At 35.9% G+C, this 22200-nt stretch overlaps 2 protein-coding genes and 1 long non-coding RNA gene across 5 annotated transcripts in view; 1 reads left to right on the forward strand and 2 right to left on the reverse strand.

The window, feature by feature from the left end:
- The window catches only part of LOC139962812 (organic cation transporter protein-like), an 83478-nt gene that overhangs the window by 2729 nt on the left and 58549 nt on the right, over positions 1 to 22200 (forward strand). The window lies entirely within an intron of this gene.
- Positions 6724 to 10287, reverse strand: LOC139962766 (uncharacterized). Of its 2 annotated transcripts, none has more exons than XR_011791357.1 (3): positions 10056 to 10287; positions 8170 to 10021; positions 6724 to 7482 (listed from the first exon to the last, which is right to left on the reverse strand). It is a non-coding gene; the product is annotated as an uncharacterized lncRNA (long non-coding RNA). The 2 variants fall into 2 exon arrangements; XR_011791356.1 differs by having other exon boundaries at positions 8170 to 8384; positions 9193 to 10287.
- LOC139962811 (uncharacterized) overlaps positions 15955 to 22200 on the reverse strand; it is a 49704-nt gene continuing 43458 nt past the window's right edge. For both annotated transcript variants that reach the window (XM_071963156.1, XM_071963157.1), the window contains 2 exons: positions 20649 to 21355; positions 15955 to 16954 (listed from right to left, as the gene is read on the reverse strand). In XM_071963156.1, coding sequence (XP_071819257.1) covers positions 16895 to 16954; positions 20649 to 21355 — 767 coding nt within the window. In that variant the 3' untranslated portion in view covers positions 15955 to 16894. The remainder of the gene's footprint in view (positions 16955 to 20648; positions 21356 to 22200) is intronic.

Below are 22200 nucleotides of genomic sequence, written 5' to 3' on the forward strand. Positions count from 1 at the left end.
GCTTCATAGCGAACTAATATATATATATTTTTACACGATTGTACTATTCCATGGATTATCTCTCCCGATATATATATATATATATATATATATATATATATATATATATATATATATATATATATATTTCATTTTGATTTTGAAATATTTACACCATTAACAAGGATGAAGAATCGCTACAACACAGCAAAAACAATACAAAATATGGTGAAAACTGACTTTATGATTAAATTAGATATACCCAAGGGAGCCAACATTTCTCCCAAATTTTCATATTTGTGTCCGAAAAATCAACTTTTGCAGTTTAAAGCAATTTCTTAAATAATGAATGCAATCGTTCACTGAAGGAATGGCCTTTATTTTGTTTTTTTGCAATTGAAAATATAACATAGTATAAAAAAAAAAGAATTAAATTTAGCACCCGAGCAAATTCACCGCCGAACAGTACAACCGAAATATCCAACTTTATATTCAAATAGCATTCCTATAGATTGAATCAAAATAATTCCAAAATTCTTTGGGTAAAATCACAATAAAAGAATAATTGTCTCAGTGTAAATCGGACAGAATGTGCACATGCTCATTCCTCCCAAAATATTGTTTTCATTCATTGTTATAGATTAAGTCACTTCTTCAATATATATATTCATCGATAATTGGTATATTTAATCAATTGATTAAAGTTTAGTTTTACGTTTCTTGTTCCACCCACCAACGCAAATAAACCTCGTCGCCCGTCACAACTTTTGCCTCTATATCTTTAATAGCTTATTTTCTTCTCCTACTCACTTTCCATATTACCATACTAACTATGTTAACCTGTCATTGATTCCTAGTATTGATTAACGTAAAGGCAAGGTATAGTCTTCTGTAAGTTAAAAACAAGTCATTAAACCTCCCATGCAAAATGGAAGGGGGGTGTTGAATAAATTGTCTAAAAACGGCGATAGGAACATCACCGTCAAGAGAAGAAGAAAAATAGAGAAAAGCATTGTACCTTATAACGTCAATTTGTTTTCGTGGAATCAACTGAATTTATTTTTGACCTATAAAACGATCTAATCTTTATTCAGAAATAGAAGCAGTCACTTGACAAATAGGCCTTGTTAAAAAACACTGAAATACCCCCAAGAAACATTTAGCTGACGTCAAATTGACGTAGTGAGGTAATGTACTGACGCGAAGATGTTGACTTACATGGTTCTTTTTTCCCCTGACACGTTCGGTCCCGTATTATAATATATCTGGCGCAGTTCCATGGATGTTAGTCTATTTGACACATCTCTGTTGTGACTGTGATGTTTATTTCAAACAAGGAGCGTTGTTAATATCCTCTCCCATCGCCGATATTGGTGTTATCGATCACATGCATGTTGATAGTATCATGCACGTCCTGTAACACTTAGGGGAATTGTCAATTATATAGCTCTCAGTCACATCCCTGGTACTACAGCCGTTGTAATTCTATGAGTCGCTCGTATTTCTGATATAATACATAATGTTATGTTATGAAGAGTGCACCAAAAGACGGGTAATTCCCACCCTCCCATCCACCCTCCCATCCGCCCCACTCAGCCGCCCCCACCGTCCGCCACCCACTCAGCCACCCACTCAGCCACCCACTCAGCCACCCACTCAGCCACCAACCTCGCCCTCACATTTGTAAATTGTGATTATTTTAAAAAGTTAAAAAGTTAGCATTGTAACGTTAGTTATAAATTTGCACCGTTTCAGTGATTTTATCCACGTCAGGAGGAGGTATATCCCCTTTCTAACCAATGCCTGAACGCCTAATGACTCTCTTTAAGGTCATCGCGATTAAACAGGAAATGAGCACGTGATAACAATTTTGAGTTTGTATTAACTGTACTTCTTCATCATAAATATTGTTTTATAAGGATTTACTTTAGCTTATAAAACGGATATGAAAATAATTTACACATAGAAGAAGTTGGCTTAGACCATATGCAAATGCATATATTTTCCAAGGTTGTAATTACGATTCCAATAAAAGCTAGAGATGAAAAAACAAATATATTTCAATAAAATCTTGTAATTATGTTTAGGAAGTATGAAGCCCTGACGCATTCTCCTATATACTATATCCCGTCGGGTTTTACTTGTTTTTATATTCAGAGTCATTTGGATGTGAGGGGACATATGGGGTGTGTCATGCCATATCGTGGCCCAGGAATTATCACAGTTTGGATATGCTGTCAGATGTATAATTATTACACATTTAATTCCCACGAATGGCGCTAACATTATGTGATACGCGTACCTCTTATAAAGTACCAAAAGTCGCAGGAATCGTTCCCATGGATTTATATTCATGGATGAATATTCTTTAAGATGTTTTTTTTTTCTTCTCGCAATAGGCGGTGGGTTGGTCAACCCGGTCCATGAATTGACAAAACAACAAGAACAACAAGAACAAAATGATCCACAATCCTGTATACTAATCGGTTATGCGGACCTATACTAAAGGTTTCGTTTCGGTCATAGGCTTGAACATCCTAACCGCCTACCCGCTGCACAATGGTCAATCTGGGTTTAGTGAGAACTGGGCTATCTCTGGAACTAGTGTTTCAATAAATCTGTTCTCTCTCTGGCCCTCATAGTTAATGAATTGTTCCACTTGAAAAATTCAATCTGCATAAAAGATGTTAGAGTATATAGTACACTTGTGTTAGTTGAGTAGTACCACCAAACCCAGTTTGGTAAAATTATTCTATAGAACTAGATTGTGCTCTTTAATAAAAGTTTTTGCGTTCCATATACATTTAACTCTTTTAACTTATTATGTATATTATATTATATTATATTATATTATATATATATATATATATATATATATATATATATATATATATATATATATATATATTGTATATCTTGTCTATATGTGATATTATTGCAGCACTTTCTGCTTCTACTGATTATACTTATACGTGTGATATATATATATATATATATATATAAATAATGGAGAGTAATAAAAGTAAAGAAAATGTTTACAATCGTTGACCTTTTCAAAAAATTTGATGGAACTTGGAAAGACAAGTCACAGGGTAAAGAAGAACCTAGTTAACACCTTGGGGGAAATGTCATTTTTTTCAATGAATAATTTAATTGGCTTGAAATTAAATGTATTCTTTATGTATGTATAGGCAGCGAGAGATACAAGAATTTAATCTACACAGACATGATGAAGCGTTAGTTTGTATGTACCCAGGCGATCACGGTGAAAGATGTCAATCATAGAAACATCTGCTATATCTACAATTAAGTTATTGTAAGCTGAAACGTTCCCTTATCGGCCAATTATCAACATATAGACAGGTTTTCGTACGCCATCTTGGAATCAGATTGCGCACGTGTTTGTAACCACGTTAACATTATAGTACGGCGTGCCGTGCATACTGGCTAATGTAGCAAATTTGACGTAATCGGTGGTAAAATAAACCGTGTTTTCCAGCAACCGACAAATGTGAGATGAACGGAATATTGAATATTCATGGGCAATAACTTACTCCTTGTATATGTTAATTCAACATTTTATTCTATTTTTTTTTGTATGTCTGTAAAGCAGTGGCATTTACAGGATTTCATAGGTGGTTGAAGGGTGGGGACAATGGAGTGAGCAAATTTCCCCACACTGATGTAGGTATCAGCATGAGCTGTTATGGGCCAGAGAAGTGGCGTCGCCAGACCTTTTAATCTTGGGGGGCACAGAGAGGGCACATCACTTAATTAGGGGGAACATTGTTTATTTATGAATGCCGTCCTAAGGGAGGGGTCTTTGGGAAGGGGGTTTTACTCAAGGACCCTTAGATGCAATCAGGTGCTATATTTTTCATCTTGAAGTAACTTTATGTTCAAGAATATTCGGGATTAGTTTGTCCGATGTTTATGTTTTTAATTGAGCTGATTCAATTGGCTGATAAAAAAGTTCTACAAAGCATGGAAATTAACACTTTCGCTTTGATAATGTTTTAAAATAAGAGTGTTGAAATTAAAATTTAAATCCATGCATGGTAGTAGTGAAGTTTAAGCACTAGCGGATCACACCGAGGCCTCTGTGACCTTCTTAGTGAGAAAACAACTGGTTATTGTGTTGGTCGGTTGAAAGAAGATTTACTGATGAACATAATACGTTTCGTCCTTTTTTAAAAAAGGTTTTGTTTGAGGATTTTTTGTTTAACACTACAAATCGCATTTGGGAGAGGGGGCACCTTGAGGGGGGGGCACGATTTTTCTGAGAGGGCACGTGCCCCTCCCCCAGGATACCCCTTGGCGACGCCACTGGGCCAGAGGCGAAAGAAAAATTTCAAAAAAGAGGGTTGCAGCACTATTGGGTCGGTCAGGTGAAGCCGGAAAATTAAGTTTATGACGTCAAACGGTGAATTCTGAGGGATATGTACACCATAAATTAAATTTATTTAAGTGCAGCTCTGAAGAGGTTGCATGTTAGGCCACCCAGCCTTTCCTGATAGACAGTCCCGATATAGTAGCGATACAGGGACCCGAACACTTTAGGGGGGGGGGGGTGGGCGTATACTTTTATGTGCAATGATCTTTTTACGGGATTGGTAGCATGCGCCGTATAGAAGGTATATCATATACTTTCTATACTCCTGATAAATGGTATGACTCCAAACCTACCCTCCCGCACCCCACCTCCACATCCACCCCCACCCCAACACCCACCCCCATCTTAAATCTAAACCACGTGTCTGAATTCTTGCGATTTTGAATGGCTGATTCCGTGTGTTTTCTGAATCAACAACATCGATGATGTTTCATGCATCTACCTGCAGACATCTTTACTTGCCAGACTTGCATAAGGAAACCAATCCCACTTGTGGACGTTTCGACGTTCTATCAGTAAATGCAGCTATACGGTTATACTTGTTGCAGCATCCCCTCCCCCCCCCCCCTAGTTCTATCTCATCACCCCTCCTAGTCTTGGTACAATGGACTAAGGGGGAGGGTGATTTTGTTTATCTTAGCATATAACTTAAATGTTATATGGATACCCGAAAGCTAAATTCATATCCATTACCTAATACACCCAGAAACCTCAAATTCACTCAATTGCATGTGTTTGTTTGTCATAAATGGAATTGCCTCCAATTGCAAGTCAACTCCCATCACTTAATATCAAGTACATACATTCTGTCTTTTGTTTTAACTTAACACATTTTTATAAGTATAGCCTGCTCAGTGAAGCTGATACTAATTGTGTCGAATGCTTTTATCACGATCAATTGGGACTAATGTTATATCTTGTTTCTTGGTAAGATCTGTCCGAAGCAATTTTATCAAAAATATCAAGGACTCTATAAAGTTGTTAGAAAGTGTCAGAAGCAATATTGTACGGTTGAAAAAATAAATCACATGAAGAAATATATTGTATAAACATGCATGCGATCAGAAACGCATGGCTAGAATTGTCAGAACTGAAGAAAGCAAATAAATATATAGCATTCTCAGAAAGAGAAGATATCTGCTTAGGTCAACAGTAAGATTTTGAGATTTGTTTTTTTTTTCTTTCTGAATATGTGATGTTTTAAATCATGTGAAAGTCATTATCAGAAGTTCTTTGTTATGCTTAATTATTTTTCAAGCAACGCATTTTTAATAAAAGAACAATTTTATTAGTAATGTAACTCACGATAAAATGAAATTAGTACAGCAGAAAACGTGTCAAATTCGTAATATCCTTCATAGCGAATATGTCTTTAGAATATTCATAGATTACACACACAAAAAAAGTTGTTTGGTTTCAATTACCAAATTTTCAACAATGTATTTCAAGTATATGATTCTATTCTTATCATAACCTGTATAGGAACGTTCACACCACACAAATGAACACGTAAAGTATAGAAACACATAGACATTAACTTGTTGTTATAAATGTCGTATCATATACGTGATAATTAAAACTAATATAAGCACTTATCATATAGCTCCAAACTAATTTGCAAATAGGAATAATGACGAAGTTATTATAGAGATTCCATTTCATTTCATATATTTGTTTTTCCACAACAGTAATTATAGACATTTAAATTATACAGCAACCATGCATGTGAAAGGACGTTTTCTAGGAATCCCGTGGGCCAAACATGTTATAAACACTCCCTGCAGAAAATGTAAGGAAGTGAGAAAACAGGCAAGAATAATAAAAAAAAGTGTGTCCCTCTGGCATGTATACACTGTAACAATAATAGAATAAATAAACACGACAAATTTGCAATGGACATAAAATATGAGTTAAAGACAACTAGATATTGTACTATAGTATAATGTTATTGTATGAAATTTATATATATATATATATATATATATATATACACTACTATACTACTACCACTATACAACTAAGTACGGAAATTTCGGTGTCCCCCTGACCACCTCTCGACAGGCCTGTTATGGTGAAGCAACAAGCTGATACTAAATCCTGGATAAGAGAATGCGTGATTGAGATATATATTTCGGTCTATTATTTCCAAATTAATAAGTACGGCTCAAAATAACGTGAGGGCACCAAGAGGCTACCATATATTTGTTGGTATAGGCCTATTTTGTTGAAAGTTGCGTCTTACGCATATTATCAAATGTATACCTCCTTGCTTTTCAAGCGTTGTAAAATATGTCTTTATAGATCTGTCCAGGTTTGTGAAAAAAGTCGATGTCTTAATTTAATATGTACACTGAAAACTTAAATTGGTTCACCGACTAACATAACGTTAGTCCATCTGGTGCCTCTCCCGACTGACATAGCCTTAGTCAGTTGCTATACCGACTAATGTATTCCTTAGTCAGTTGGAATTCTTAGTCGGTCAGCTTAGTCCGTCAGCTTAGTCGATCAACAATATCTTACTCGGTAAATGTATATTAGTCAGTTACATTAGTTGGTGACATTAGTCGGTCTATACCTACTAATTTGTATGAGCCACCGACTAGTTTATAGCAGGTTTTACATTAGTCAGGATGGTGCCTCTCCCGACTAACCTTTCTTAGTCGGTATCGACTGACCATTTGCACTGACTAGAATCACTGAAAGAATTAAACCCGACTAGTTTCACTGAATAGCATCACTGAAAGAAAAGAGAGCAGAAGAAACACAAATAATGTGTACGTTGGCAGTATTTATTTCTGATAAAACTTCTGATGTCTACAAAGGCTGACTTTCGACAGATAGAGAAGAAATCACTGTAAACAATAATCTGAAAATCTGATTTTATTCCAACAAAGTTAAGACAAGTTAATGGATCAAACATGAATCGCAAAAGTATAGCACTGCACAATAATGCAAAGTTGAATCTTGGGCAAGGGTTCCTCATGACTTTCGTTTTAAAGTGGTACCCCAAATCGACACCAGTTAAGTCTTCACGAACAAAGAGTGTTTCTCTTAACTACAAATGGCCTCCCACTTGTCTTCACGAAGCCAAAATCTGCACCACTATTGACCTGTGAACAGAAAATATGATATACGTGTAAGCACAGATGCAGATATAGCACATGATAACTCACATTATCATAAACATACATTTACATTAAAATTTTATAACATATTGGGAGGTATACTGTACATTTAAATCTAGGTCCCTCAAATTATAAGCCAGGAATAGCAGCTTTACCAAATAATTATTAGCTTTGCACAGCATAACACCAAGTTATTTTTCAAAGCTTAATAATTATGTTAATCATGTTAATAATGATCCCAATAGACCGGGAGCCCAGCGGGTTTGGTTAGCTGGGAAGGTAACCAATTGCCTTGTACATCACAATGTTCACAGTGCATTCCTGTATACGAAACCAGACGACTGGCAAACCGACTGTGGTGAGTGTGGCTGGGAGAGCAATTTTAAAGGTGACTTTAACATTGCTCTCCCAGCCACATCCACCACAGTCGGTTTGCCAGTCGTCAGGTTTCATATACAGGAATGCATTGTGAACATTGTGATGTACCAGGCAATTGGTTACCTTCCCAGCTAACCAAACCCTCTGGACTCCCGCTCTACAGATCAGTGAAAATTTGACCAAACTTATGAAGCTTGCACGTAAATGATATACTAGACGGTTTTTTTTTTAAAACAGGTTATGAAAAGTATCTTTAATATCATTTAAACAGTTGGGTACAATAGTTAAACTCACTCTTCCATCTTTTTTCTCTATGGTACTTGTTCCTTTGCTTTTTGGACTCTTGGATAAACTCTTTTGTTCTGCGAAGGGTACCAATATATCATCTTAAAACATGTCTTTAAGCCATATATAACACAGTTCTCCTCTTCTGTTGTTGCCTCCACACTGGTGTCGTACATCACAGGAAACCTCACCCTTGACTTAGATATTTGGCTTTTCAATTCCTGCTGGAAAAAAGAAACAGCAAAGTATTCATCATTTGAAAAAGAAAAAAAAAAAGTTGTCAACACAAAGTTATGTGAGATTTGCTTCCACTATATATAGTCTCAAAAAACAATCCCAAAGTTTGAAGCAGACTGTATAAAGCTGAAAATTTGAACGAGAGTGTCATCACCATTGCAACCAGAATCAAATGCCCAGAATACAGAGATAATAAAACATTGGCCAAATCTTTGTTTGTTTTTATGATCTTTAAAAATATAAAATTTTAGAAACAGAAATGCACTGAGCCAACTTATTTATAGGCATAATCGTTTTTAGTTGTTATTTTGCTTGCTCACATAACAAGCCTGTTTAGACCTAGGCTAGAGGAGAATCAGTACTTTGTTACACTAAGTTTGTATTTCGGTCGTTTTGATTTAGTCTTACTAGCCTAGTAGTACTAAAGTATATAATGGACCGGCGAAGACTAGAGAATACCCAGAGTTTTAGGAACTGTATTAAACTGTATGATCTGATCTATTATTTACGTCAATGAGTTTCATTCAATCTAGGATCAAAAAGAGAAAACTAATTAATCTTAACCTTTAAACTTTGCTACTAAACAGATATGCTTGAATTACAACTAAATGTCAAAAAAACATCATAATCTACGAATCGATGCATATACATACATAAACAGAATAATTTGAATTCGCGCAAGTGAACCCTGCACTACATTGGACAGAAAAAAAAAACGTGCAATTAGACCAAACTAAACATACTAAATTTTCCGTTACGTCTACATAAAATATCAATACAAATACAACAACTTACTCTTTTGGCAGTTTACTAAAAGCACATGTTATAATAACTTCAGACTATCAAGCTTTCCTGAGAAAAAACGGTTAATACTTCTTACAGTAAACAAGTCGACCGTGAAGGAATGTCGCAATTGTTTCCTGAGCGTGACCGGAAATTAAATACTAAAAAATGATAAATGAAAAGGTTAAATAGAACTGAAGCACGCTTCTGACTGACTGCTCGCAACATATAACACCGTTGACTCGCCAACATAATTTGTTCAGCCTACTGTGACTGTACGTTTGAAGGTCTAGCCTTGCTTATTCAATATCACAAAGCCTACCCATTTAGATTCACATGGGAAATTACAGGAAATCTTTACCAAATGAGTGTAGACTTCAAATAAACTATTGAGACTTATAGTTCCAGCATTTGTTTGGGAATAAATTAGAAGATTATGTGCCACTGTTCAATCTAGCCCAATACACACATAACACATTGTTAATTGGTGTTTAGAATGCACACTGTAGTGTTGAGAATGCACTGCAGTACCCAGTAGAAGCCTATAGGCTACTCACTGTCATTGCACTTGTGTATTGCGAAACGCCAGCGTGACAACGGTAGCGTTACACTAATCATAATACAGTACTAGTGCCAGTGGCCTAACAATTAACTTTAATTTTACCTTCAAGTTAAAGGAATAACAGGTAGGCCGATGATGGCAGTTAATACCTCCATTCTTCTAAAGACCTTCTTGGGTGATTTACGGTTGAAAGTTGCTTAGAGTGATCGTATGAATGAAACTATGCCAAGTCCAGCAAGCTGCCGTTGCCTCTCGGTTTCCAAATTGAAGTGAATCGAACTGGGTTAAAATACATTAGTTCGTCGACACCGACTAAGCTACGATTATGGCGTAAATCGGGTGTCCGTATCGTTCTTAGTCCATGGGTTAAAATACCTTAGTCCATCGCCACCGACTAAGCTGTGATTATATTTTCCTTTGTCAGTGTAAACTGACTAAGAAGCAGCGATGAAACGAAGATTTTTGCTAGTTCGTGTGCATTGACTAACGTTACATACTAATTTAACGTTAGTCCGTGGCAATATTGACTAGTTTATTTTTTCAGTGTATCCAGAGGAAAGTTGAATGAACAAATGTTAATATAGTTATCTAGTCACAAAAATTTGCAGAGGTGTTTGCGGTATAAACAGGTAATTCTAAATAACTATAGGTTTTATTTCCCAGTGGAATTATTGCAGCTTACGAAAACTCTGTCGAAACTTGCTACCTTATTAGATATTTCATAGTGAAATGAACTTTCCATGAGTACTGGTAACACGAAAAGGCGATAAAAACCGACAAGCTATATAAACGAATGAACTTAGAATCCCTGGTATTTCGAATTTACTATTTAGAAGAAATAAACCTCACCAAAGAATATAAAAGTATATAGTTATTAACATATTAACCTTGGTTTGCGTGTAGACATAATTATACACCTAATGTATAGTCTAAACATCCCTCAGAATCCACCATTTCATGTCTAAAATGTTAATTTCTTCTAAGATAGGTACACCTGACACAGTACTACAGGGCCACACACCCACCTTTCTTGTTAAAATTGTCTATCCCCCCTCCCCCTGCTGAAAGCCCACCTGTTCTATAGGAGGCTCATCTGTTTATGTGTGTTTCGACGCTTTAAGAGTGCCTCCCAATGCTAAAATAATGCCCACCCCACCTCCCATGTATACTAGTCAATGAAGTGAATACTGAGCTGGCAAGATGAGTTAATCTAATTGAATCACCTGGTCTGGTTACTTTTAGCTTTAACACTGATTCACGCACACAAGTGATACCAACTTCTTATATGTGATCTTCACAGTACCGTGGTAATGAATTAACTTAATCAACGAACCGAGGTTATCATAGTCTGAGAGTTAATTAGCTTCTCTCTCATATATATATATATATATATATATATATATATATATATATATATATATATATATATATATATATATTCTGTTTTATATATAATATATAGAACAGAACTTGTGAAACGAAGCACATTGACCCAACTCCAAAATCATAGCATTGTTTTAGTTATTGAGATATAAAACGTATCCTATACCTTACAAATACACATAAGTCTTTCAAGTATGCATCTTTCCATGTTAATTAAAAATATAGCAATCTTGGTTCAATCGACTGTTTCTTATTTGGTTGACGCAAAATTGCTGATCATATTATCTGAACAATTACTCGTTTCTTTGAAAATTGCTAGTACTGTATGTATACAATTTGACGGCACCTCAACGTTTCCGTACTTATCCCATTTCTTTCTTTCTTTCCCCTTTTCCCATCACGTCACGTGACGTAGATCTTTGCGAAATCTTATACAGTTCTTGTTTGCAATGTTGACTGCGTGGATGGCAAAAATTAGCCGTGATCTGTTTCATTTTAACTTACATGTATGGCTAAACGAAATTGACTGTGAAGAGTTAATTAAACAGAGATTGTATAGATAATAACCTTATCTATCAGCAAGCGGATACCCCTCTCGTCTGCTGAATTTAGGCCAATCAAATGAATATGTCGTAGATTTCTTAAGTAGACTTGATAAAAAAAGAAGAAGAAGAAGCAAGTTTTCTTTTATTGTTTAACTTCTACCATTTATCATATAGCTACTGCTTGTTTATCTTGTCTTGAATAGGATTATTGATTTGACCTCTGAGAAGCTTTCAAAGTATTATGGAAAATGCGTTTCTTTTGATTCTGACAACACTTAAACGATACAAAGAGCAATTATCAGGATTAAACGTAAGAATTGACTCTAAAGATGGGAGGTCGTTGGGAGGTCATTTACATGTTTCAAGTTTTTAAGTACCGTTCACACTGTATGATGCGACTCGGTACGATAAGACGAGATACATGAAAGGGGAAGGGGGAGTGGGGAGGGGAGGGGGAATAAAATATGTATTCACATTAAACATGCGATAGATGTATGAGATTATTGCATTGGGGAAGGCTAATTATGTTTCATTTACGAGAGACTTTTCAGAGAGATTGAGATTTACCCTACCAAACGGCAACGTCACAAGTATAGGAATAGTCTCTTCAGTATATACTTGTCTCGAAGGGTAAAGTTAATTTTGTGGTTTTCTATGTTATTTAACGCTTAGATATTCGTATTAAGCCTGCATTAGGAACCATTCTGATCACTCATATATTGCAGGTGGGACAGAGGTCCCCAAAAGACATCACTATTGCCCACCCCCCCCCTGCCCCCGCACCTACCAAGGAAAAAGTGATGCACGAACGACCCTAACAACTCCCTGCTTTAACAAGGATGTAGAATGACATGCCGCCACACAATATATCATCATTTATTGAGTCCAAACATCACATTTAAACTTCCTCAATTCCTGGGACTTATTATTTTGGAGGATCAAACCATCTACGGGAAGGTACGAAATGTCAAGAAGAAATGTTCACTTTGCAATTTCATCTAAGCGGGGAGGGGCGGGGGGGGGTGTAGAAAAATGATAGGAAGGGTGTTGTGTTTCTTTGCCGAGTTTTGATCATTTTCAGCAAAATTAGCATCATACTTAGCGCATTGATCATATGGAGTTTGCTCTTTATAAAAGTATGTATGTATGTATACTTATTACAATTATGTGTTTAGTTTTTATCTTTTGGCTTCGGGAGGGAGGTGAGGTGGGTTGGTACGAGATGAGAGGGGCAATTATGACAGCCACATACAAATTCACATTATTGTACAGACATCGTCACAGGTTGCCTTCATAATCAATGTATTCTGATGTTTAAATCTTCCCTTCCCGTGTTTTATCTTTTATCTCCCCAATTGTTTGTGCACGTTTATCCATTAATGCTCACGACCTTCCCATGAACCTACTAAACAGATATCTTCATATGTCAAAATTAACCTTGAAGAGCTAAAACAATAAATACCATGGGAGAAGTACGCACTCGATATATAAAGGAAAACAGCTACATATACAAAATCAGTACCGGTAAATTCAATTTTTGTCCTGTATAATTCTAAATTTCTATCAATTTATTAAAAAAAAATATGAGTGAAAACAAGTACATGGTGCATCCGGAGGATATAGTTTCTTTTCTATCATTTTACTTTCATTTTTTATATTTGTCAAAAAATTGATGAAGACTTTTTGCCTGAAGCAATACAAAATTGATATACACCGCCGGTTAGTTTGTTTCATTGGGTTGCCAGTAGAATTATCATATTTTTTTTATTTTGTCTTTTTCAAATAAAAATATAAATCAATTTGATTGACATTGAAAATGTTCTGACAAAGAAATGTCAAGTGAATGTAACCTTGATTTATTTGTTACAGTTTAAAGGGCTTTAGTCTTTAAATGAGTTAGTTCATTACGTATATATACACGCTGTATATTCAATTAATATAGCAGTGTTTCTAACATGTATACGTTGGTTCCTATATACGGTGCGCAACTTGCTAATAATTGGATTAGCATAAATTTACACCCCCTGACGTCTGTGACGTAATTCATACAGTCTGTGAAACCTTCTTCTTTGTATTATTTGGATGAAATCAGAGAGAAAAGAAAAAAATGCCAATCTGTTTTCGCGGTGCAACATTAGGTTTTAGGTAGATACTATAAGCGTTGTGTAATACTGTTTGTGTGAATGTGAATGACGCCGTATTTCATCAAGTTGGCATGACGAAATGGGTGCTTGCATTAAATAGTAGAATATGTGGAATAGCACATGAAGGGTGACCTGTGGAATCCCCCTCCAGCCCCACCCTCCACCCCAACCCAAGCGTATCGACTTCTTATGATGCATTCTTTGTTTCATGCGTTTTTCACACAATTTACATCTCGTCCCGTGATTGTTGTTGTTGTTGCTTTCCGCCTGTAGTTGCATATCTCGTTCCAAAGTGCTACCTCACTGTATAGTGTATATTATCGGTGTATAAATAAATAATGTATGTTTCGATGATTCAGATGTTAAAATATTATATATAGATTGCATTAATTATACATGTTGGAATAATCTATCTGGATGTTGAAATATTATATACTTCATCAAAGATGACTTGTATAGGAGTCTAATGGATATATAGTATAGTAAATCACCGTGTAAGGCTGCAGTGTTATTGCATTTCAAACTTAACAAGGCGACGCCATTTTTGACTGCCGCAGACTGGTTTTTACCTGACGCTCTCATATATCAAATACTCATTATGGCTCATGGAACGATGAAATATTTGCATTATTCAGTGGATATGAAACTAGCATTTTGAATTAATTTTCAAACAAAATCATTCATTTCTCGACGATACTCAATAAAGGGCTATATAGTATTCTTGTATTGGTCTAGTTCGAATGTATTCATGTTTTTGTTTTAAGAAATGGAGCAAAAGTGGAATATGTTGCAACTCAATTTCTTTCTTTGGATGTTTTATTGCGGATAATATAGGTGTCCGTTAACTGCTGTTGCTAAGTTTAGACAAATTTGCATATTGGAATCGGGACAATATCGTTAATGTGAAGAACTTGTAATTCCACTTTTATAAATAATGAGAAATAAACGATTTCAAAGAATAAGTTCAAATATATATATAAGAGCCGTAGAAGCGTGTTTCTGATTGGGGAAGTCGTCTTGCATGGAGGTGCAAGAGACCGCATTAAGCTTTAACATTTCAAGATCATTCTTGTTCTCTCGTAGCGATTTGAAGCACTCAAATATTTGTTAGAATGAGCAATTACCCTGAAGGAAACGTATTTCTTTTTTCATCTAACTTGATTTGTTTTAGAATTATTGGTAAGGGTAGGAGTAGGGGTGGGGTGGGTTTAGGGGGGCGGGCTAATGAATACATAGCGTAATAGTGCACATGAATTATATAGTGATTGATAAAATTACTAATATCTCAAACTTTCGCCGCCCACACATTTTATATCATTGGTAATTATACATCAGACGCAAAAGATTATTTGGAAAACCTTCATTCTTTTTAACGTCACTACATGTTTTATATGACATACCAACAGGGACTTAGCAACAGGGGTGTCGTGTGTGTCTCACCCCCCCCCCACCCCTCCCGCTCCTCGTCCCCACCTATAATTGGCTTCAATCTTCGATAGTTGGAAAATCGGTGGTCAAAAGCATTACAGTTGGAAATTTATTATCTATGCAACATCTCTCAAAATAATTTAAGCTGATCACACCCTTGATAGGATAATTCTGATTTCTGAGTCAAACATATTAGGCAAATTCTAATTTTAGGCTTCCATTATTACAAGATTTGACGAAATTGGAACTTAAAATTAACTGAAATTTTGTTTCTAACTTCTTCGTATACAACCCATAGTAAAGTTGTAAATACTAGAAACTAACTTGAACATTGTCTGAGTACGGCCAATTGGCATATAATTTAGCACCTTAGCATATTCAGTTTGGTCACCAACAATTCTACTAACTTGCGGTACGGTACCCACCCCCCCCCTCCCCCTCCTTTTAATCACAAGACCCTGCCATGGTAACGTCCCTGCATATACCAATATACCATTTTCAAACAGATTCACATAACGAGTTAGTGCACTGTCCCGTTTGTCATATTCTAATGCCTTGAAATATTTCTCGTTCGCCCCCCCCCTCCACCCCACCCCACCCTCACCCTCTCGTATTACCAATTCAAAGATATTAAGCTGATTACATTTATCAAGATCACTACAAATATCATTCCAGAGGGACACGTAATCAAAGACAAATCAGAAAAAAATGATCACATTTAAGTGTAACGTTGTTTATTGTTCCTCAATTTGAAGTCAACATTCATTGTCTTAAATGACAAAGAAAATGTTTAAATGAAAACTGCTTCTTCAATTTATTTAACGTAACTTATACTTCTCTAACAGTTAACAAAGAATAATATGCTTCTTGTTTTTTGTTGTTTTTAAACTATATCAAGTTGTAAAACAGGAGTATCATTTAACCGGAATGTGTAAAAACTGTTCAATCCTTTCCGTAGACTTGAAATCTGGAGGTCGGTGATTTCGAGTGCCATTCAATATAATAATTTCTTGGATTAATTTTTGGAATTAGATTAAGGCAGATTATCGTCGAGAAGGAAAAAACAATGGACCCGTAAATCACAGTGAGAGAACAAATAAACCATCATTATTCCAAGGTAACTAGTAGGGGGGCCTTGCCGTTTTCATTGCACATTAGCCTATGTATATATTCTTTTTTTTTTTTTTAATTTGTAGCAAGAAAAACAAGCAAAAAAAAAACAAAAAACAAAAAAAAAACACTATCAACATCAATATCGCAATTAACCAGCAGAATACTAAAGACTTTACTACATACGACATCATGACGTTTTTTACTTTGTTTAAAAGTATCTGAAAATTCATCATACTATTTTTAATTTTAGTATTGCAAGAAAAAAATAAAAGTAGCCCACACAGAATCATTTAAGACAAGACCATTGAAATTTCATTACGACATTTCTTAAAAAGAAACAAAAAAGCGTTTATGTTTTTTTTTTCAAAAAGAATGTAATAATACATTTCGACTTTAAATTTGTGAAATTTTCTTTAAATAATTTTTTTTATCACAATCAAGGAGTTTGAAGGTGGAAGGTATAGTCTTCTGTAGTTTCTCGAATAAGGCTTATATATTTTGTTTCTTTGTTCCCCTATTGTTGTACCAGTTTTGTTGTCTTAATCTTGAATTCCTAGGATACGTCTGAGCCATTCTTTCTCCTGCTCGGTCATACCTGACTGTACAGAAAGAGAAAAAGAAAATTTGCATGTATACATATTCATTACTTTATTGGTTGTTGTTCTTGTGAAGTACCCAGTTAGGACCATTTGATTTTGTTGCTATATTGTACTTTCAAGACACGCTTCTCAACACTCAGTATTGACAGTATGAACAGTATGAATATCATTTTTCTATATTTTGGATAAAAGATTAGAAACTGTTTATACTATTAGAACGAGTGCTTTGAAGCATGACGTGGGAGCACAGTATAGAGTGGTATTAGCATTAGAAACCCAAAATGGCGATTGTGACGTCAACAGCAACCTATATGATTAAATTAAATAGCCTTGACGTCGTCATCACATAGAGAAAGCTAATTTGCATGAGCTAATATCCGTTATGATAAAGATAAGAATAAGGTCATAACAATGAAACAGGATTTCGAAAATGTAATTTACTATAGGAGAGCTAATTTAAATGTGAACAATACGCCTCTTAAGTGTGACCACACTAGAGTGAATTTTTTTTGATTGCATCAGGTTTGCAACCAAATATTGTATTAACACCGTATGATCAGATCATGTGCTACTAATTTTTTTTTTTTGGGGGGGGGGGGCGGCGGGAAATTATAGTGAGTTGTGTTAGTGTCACAAAAGGTGTATCAAATTACTGTAGAAGTGTTTTTTTTTTCAAACAACCATCAATACTTCGCCTAGATCTTCTCATAGAAGGAGTACACTAAACAACTAAGAAAATCTTGTTCCGTTTGATGGGAGATATCCTCATTTAAAGGATGTGTCTGGGAGCTGTCACTTTGTGACTCTGTGATGTCATCGTACTACTAGGATATGATTCCTGTCACTTAGTCTCTTTGTTTTATTTTAACAGTGTTGACAATGAAACCAATATCATCATGATGTAATATTAATAGGTAAACAATATTTTTGAGTCAGCATTTGCAAACCCCATCTCCATTACCAAAACTAATAAAAAATTGTAATAAATTGTTTGGACTTGATCAAGTCTTCGGCCTTGTGTGTGAGGGAAATCTGTAATATCTTCAAACTGAGAAACCATTTCACTTAGCAGTTTGGGGGCGCTGTTCATGACAGTTATCTCTACCGATAGACCAATATATTATTATTATTATTATTATTATTATGATAGTTGGGTTTGTGTCTCCTGGCTTTGGAGGGTGAGGTGTGGAGAGAGAGGGGGGGGGGCTGTTCATGACAGTTATCTCTACCACATACACTAGTACTGATGGTTGGGTTTGTGTCTCCTTTAAATCGACACTGTCAGTCGTTTCTTCTGATATGCCGGGGTCTTTCTTAACCGAAATCAACCGGGGTTATTGACCTCATTGCAGAAATTGGTCGAGTAATTTGATTTTTATGTATAATGAGAATTAAGTGGACCATTTCCGTTAATAAAATACAACCAAGTTTATCAATGTACTTCAAAACCCAACTCTATGCACGAGGGAAGATCGAAATGCTTTACACAAATTGTTTCGCAACAGGACAGTGTTCGAAATACGAGAATAATAAGTCTCTGAGTCAATTCTGGTTTATCGAAAGGATTTCATTCTTTTATCACGATTTGTAAATGTTTTTGATATCCTTAGCGATGTCTTGATCCCCGAAGTATAATTGATTTACGAATTAACTACTTCCCACGGGGTACCTTATTTTTAACAGAGAAAAACAAACATTTAATCAGTGATAAATTTTGATGAATAACTTCATTAGAAAACTTCCCACGTATTACGCGCAGATGCTGAATTACCGCAAGCAGTCACTATAAATACATGTAAACCAATATTCACTTCACAGATTCGCTGTAGATACGTGACGAGAGGTAATTTCCGAATGCATTGGTTTCTCATGGAGACCGCTTGAGATTAGTTCGCCACGAACCTATCAATCAAACAGGAAATACCTGTTTGACTATAGTGACATTTAAGTTCCATTTGCTCTAATGCAAAATAAAACTACTATACATTTGCATATATATATATATATATATATATATATATATAACGTATGAGGTAATGTTTAACTATATAGGTAATGTATGTGTAATAGAAAACACACAGAAATCCCATCTACACAAGCATTCATATTGAATGTGACGGAGAAGGGTAAAACATGAGCCAGGAGGCAGTTCTACGTCATGAAACAGTTGATGCTATGGTTTTTTTTTTAATTTTAATGACGTCATACCCACGTAATGAATGTTAACCTCATATTGATTTAAGTGTCAAGTTCATAAACGCATTAAAAAGAGTCGTGATAGGTTGGAGGATACACTTGACGAGAAATGTAATCGATCTTAAATGATTTCCATTTCAAGGGAGAGGAAGAAACTGTAGATTCATATCATGGAATTCTCATTTGTTTGTTTTGGGAAAGGAACAGTTTTACATCCGAGGGGACTTTGTATTTGCTTTGTAATAGAGGCCATGTGTGGGGGATGTTTCCATGGAGTCCTAGTATACCAATATAGTTGGTTTCATAAGTAGACTGATATTATATAGTTCACCAACTCCTCTCTCACTAGAAGTCGCAAGATATGCTATCAGTTACAAAACAATTCCCTGCATGTAATAGCAGAGTCGCGACTTTAAGTGTTCATAATAAATTGCTTATTGTTCCGTGTACGATGATCGGTGTATAGGCTGGGCCATGTACGCGTTCTTGGATTAGACAACAAAATGTGTGTTTACGGGAGTGGGACTCGGGAACGAGGGGATTAGAGTTGTTTTGAAAGGATAATTTAACATAAAGGGCTCGTATAAAAATGAACATTATTAGGGAGCCCCGTGCATGAAGAAACAGGGTCGAAAAGCTGGATACATTCTCTTGGAGGGAACACACAAACCTTCCACTCCTTCCCCACTCCCCTTCTCCCGTTGACTTCAACAGAATGCACACACCACCTAGAACGCATGCACTATACAAAATAGAACAAACCGCTTTCGAAAGTGGCTTGTACCATATGCGTATAAGACCAGAATGCGTAAAATAGTTTAAAGTTATAACAAAGAGGCGATCGAACCTTCGACATTTAAGCGAGCCTTTCCTAACGTGGGAAGGAGTCGTCCATGGTGTTTTCGCTGACACCATAGTCCTAATTGTATAAATATTCGTTCCAATGCCCAGCTCTGAATATCCAATTGTATTAACACAAACACAAAATATCAGCGATATTATGCGTTTATCCATTATTTAAACAAGTGGACGAAATGTAATTCATTGTATACGTATCGCATTGAGATTCAGTTCCATACAGTTAATTATAATAAAAGCAAATGATGTGAACACCCCCACCCCTGAGAAAGGAAAATAGCATGGTGAGAGCTTCCCTTCAAATTGTTTGATTTCCATGGTTCTGTCAAACTTAAGTCTGTTAAGTGAAATTGCTTGTTGTTATTCCCTGATGTCCAATTTTGAAAGAATTGTCCGGAAACAAGATAATTGTGATGGTCATATATAGCGCTCTTTTCTGACACTTACAAAAGCTATGATAATTATTGGTTCAGAATGTGTGATTTCGTTCGTCTAATTGGGTGTAACTGTTTTAACACGTTTCTAAGAGTTACCGTCACATCTATGTGGGTAGAATTTTCAAGCTATCACACTTAATAAACGGGTAGTGCGTACACTATTGTATATATTACTTTTAAAAAAACTTATTTTTTTCAGTTACCTCCTTATTTTTGGTATCGTCCTCTCCATCATCCCACATCCCTTCTGTCTCAATCTCCGTAGGTCCTTCTTCGTTGTTCCCGATGTTATCACCGAAAGACTGGGCGAATAACTCCCCATCAGACGGCAGTGCTCCCTTATCGTTGATGAAAATAAAATTACCCCAAGCATTTGGTCCACCAATTTTGAGGTTCTTTGGTTTGAGACCCAAAGATGGCGCCGATCGTTTGTTTAGTACGTCGTGCCAAAGTTGCCCTTCCATGAAATACCCCTGGTAAGGCCCCGGGAGTGACGGCTCCTCCACGATGCGAGACCGCCGTTGAAGCCGAGGGGTATGATGGCCCCAATCACGGCTCCGGCCTCTAGTTTGCTGGAGATGAGCGACTCGATCGGGAGAGGTACGCGGAAGATCCATCTCCATCCAGCCGAAGGTATCACCGATGTTGTCGTCTACTCCGATATTGTACATGGGATTATTTTCAAACCACATATTAACATCCCCCGCAGGCCCATTGGTAAAGTCCCTCACCAGTGGGGTCATACCATTTGGCCTGCGTGGGGTATTTTGGGCGAGCCTTTGAGCTAATTTGGCGATTTGGTTTCTGATCAGCATCTCACGATCCTGTGACATTGTTGGGGCGTCATCAAAATAACTGTCCAGAATAGATTTTTCATTTCTAGACCGACGAAGAGGAATGTATGTTCGTCCTTTTGAAACAAAGAAAAGAAACAAAATAAAACTACAGTAATTTATGATATTTTCAAAGTTTTCTTGGTTTTCACCCACCCCTCCTGTTGATCACAATTAAACTTTGGCCTCTCACCGGCAAATGGTACCCGAAAGCTTTCTTGCGCTAACAGCGCATATATAAAGACTTATAACGTTAAGTTTGTGGTTCAATTTCAGAAATCGATCTTTTTAAAGAATTTCCCATCTGACCTCAATTGACCTTTGATTTCCGCCAACACAGGTTTATTAAAACTCGATAAAAAAAAAGAGATTCTATCGAAATGGTCTATTGAATTGACCGTTCTTAAGAGTTTATTCGCTATGACGTCACATATACATATGCATACGTCGAAACACAACTAGACATCATACACTCGTGTATATATACGCGCGGGTTTTGACTCCAAGTTGTGTTACTTGACTGATGATATACGGTAAGTGTAACCAAAAGCGATCACTTGTACCCAAATTTCATAAATTTGACAAATTCGCCGGAGATTGATGGCTCGTTTTATCGATGGTTAACATTTCGTAATTTGACAGTTTTTATTAGAAATTACAGAAAAACAAACCTATTTTCAAGTCAAAACTTAATTACACTAAATGTCAACATTTTTACTTCTGAATGGAGCCCTGCAGTGTAATCTTCGAAAGATACATGTTCCTTACTCTATACCAATTGTTAACAAAAACATTGAGAGAATACTCAATTTTCTACAAATTGTCACAATAAGAACATTTGGGTAATGATAATGCATTATTTATTATAGAATATATACATTCGTTCATGTATAACTCATGTTTTGTTTTATGGAAAGCAACA

The sequence above is a fragment of the Apostichopus japonicus genome, chromosome 21 (genome assembly GCF_037975245.1).
Source record: "Apostichopus japonicus isolate 1M-3 chromosome 21, ASM3797524v1, whole genome shotgun sequence".
Lineage (NCBI taxonomy): Eukaryota > Metazoa > Echinodermata > Holothuroidea > Aspidochirotida > Stichopodidae > Apostichopus > Apostichopus japonicus.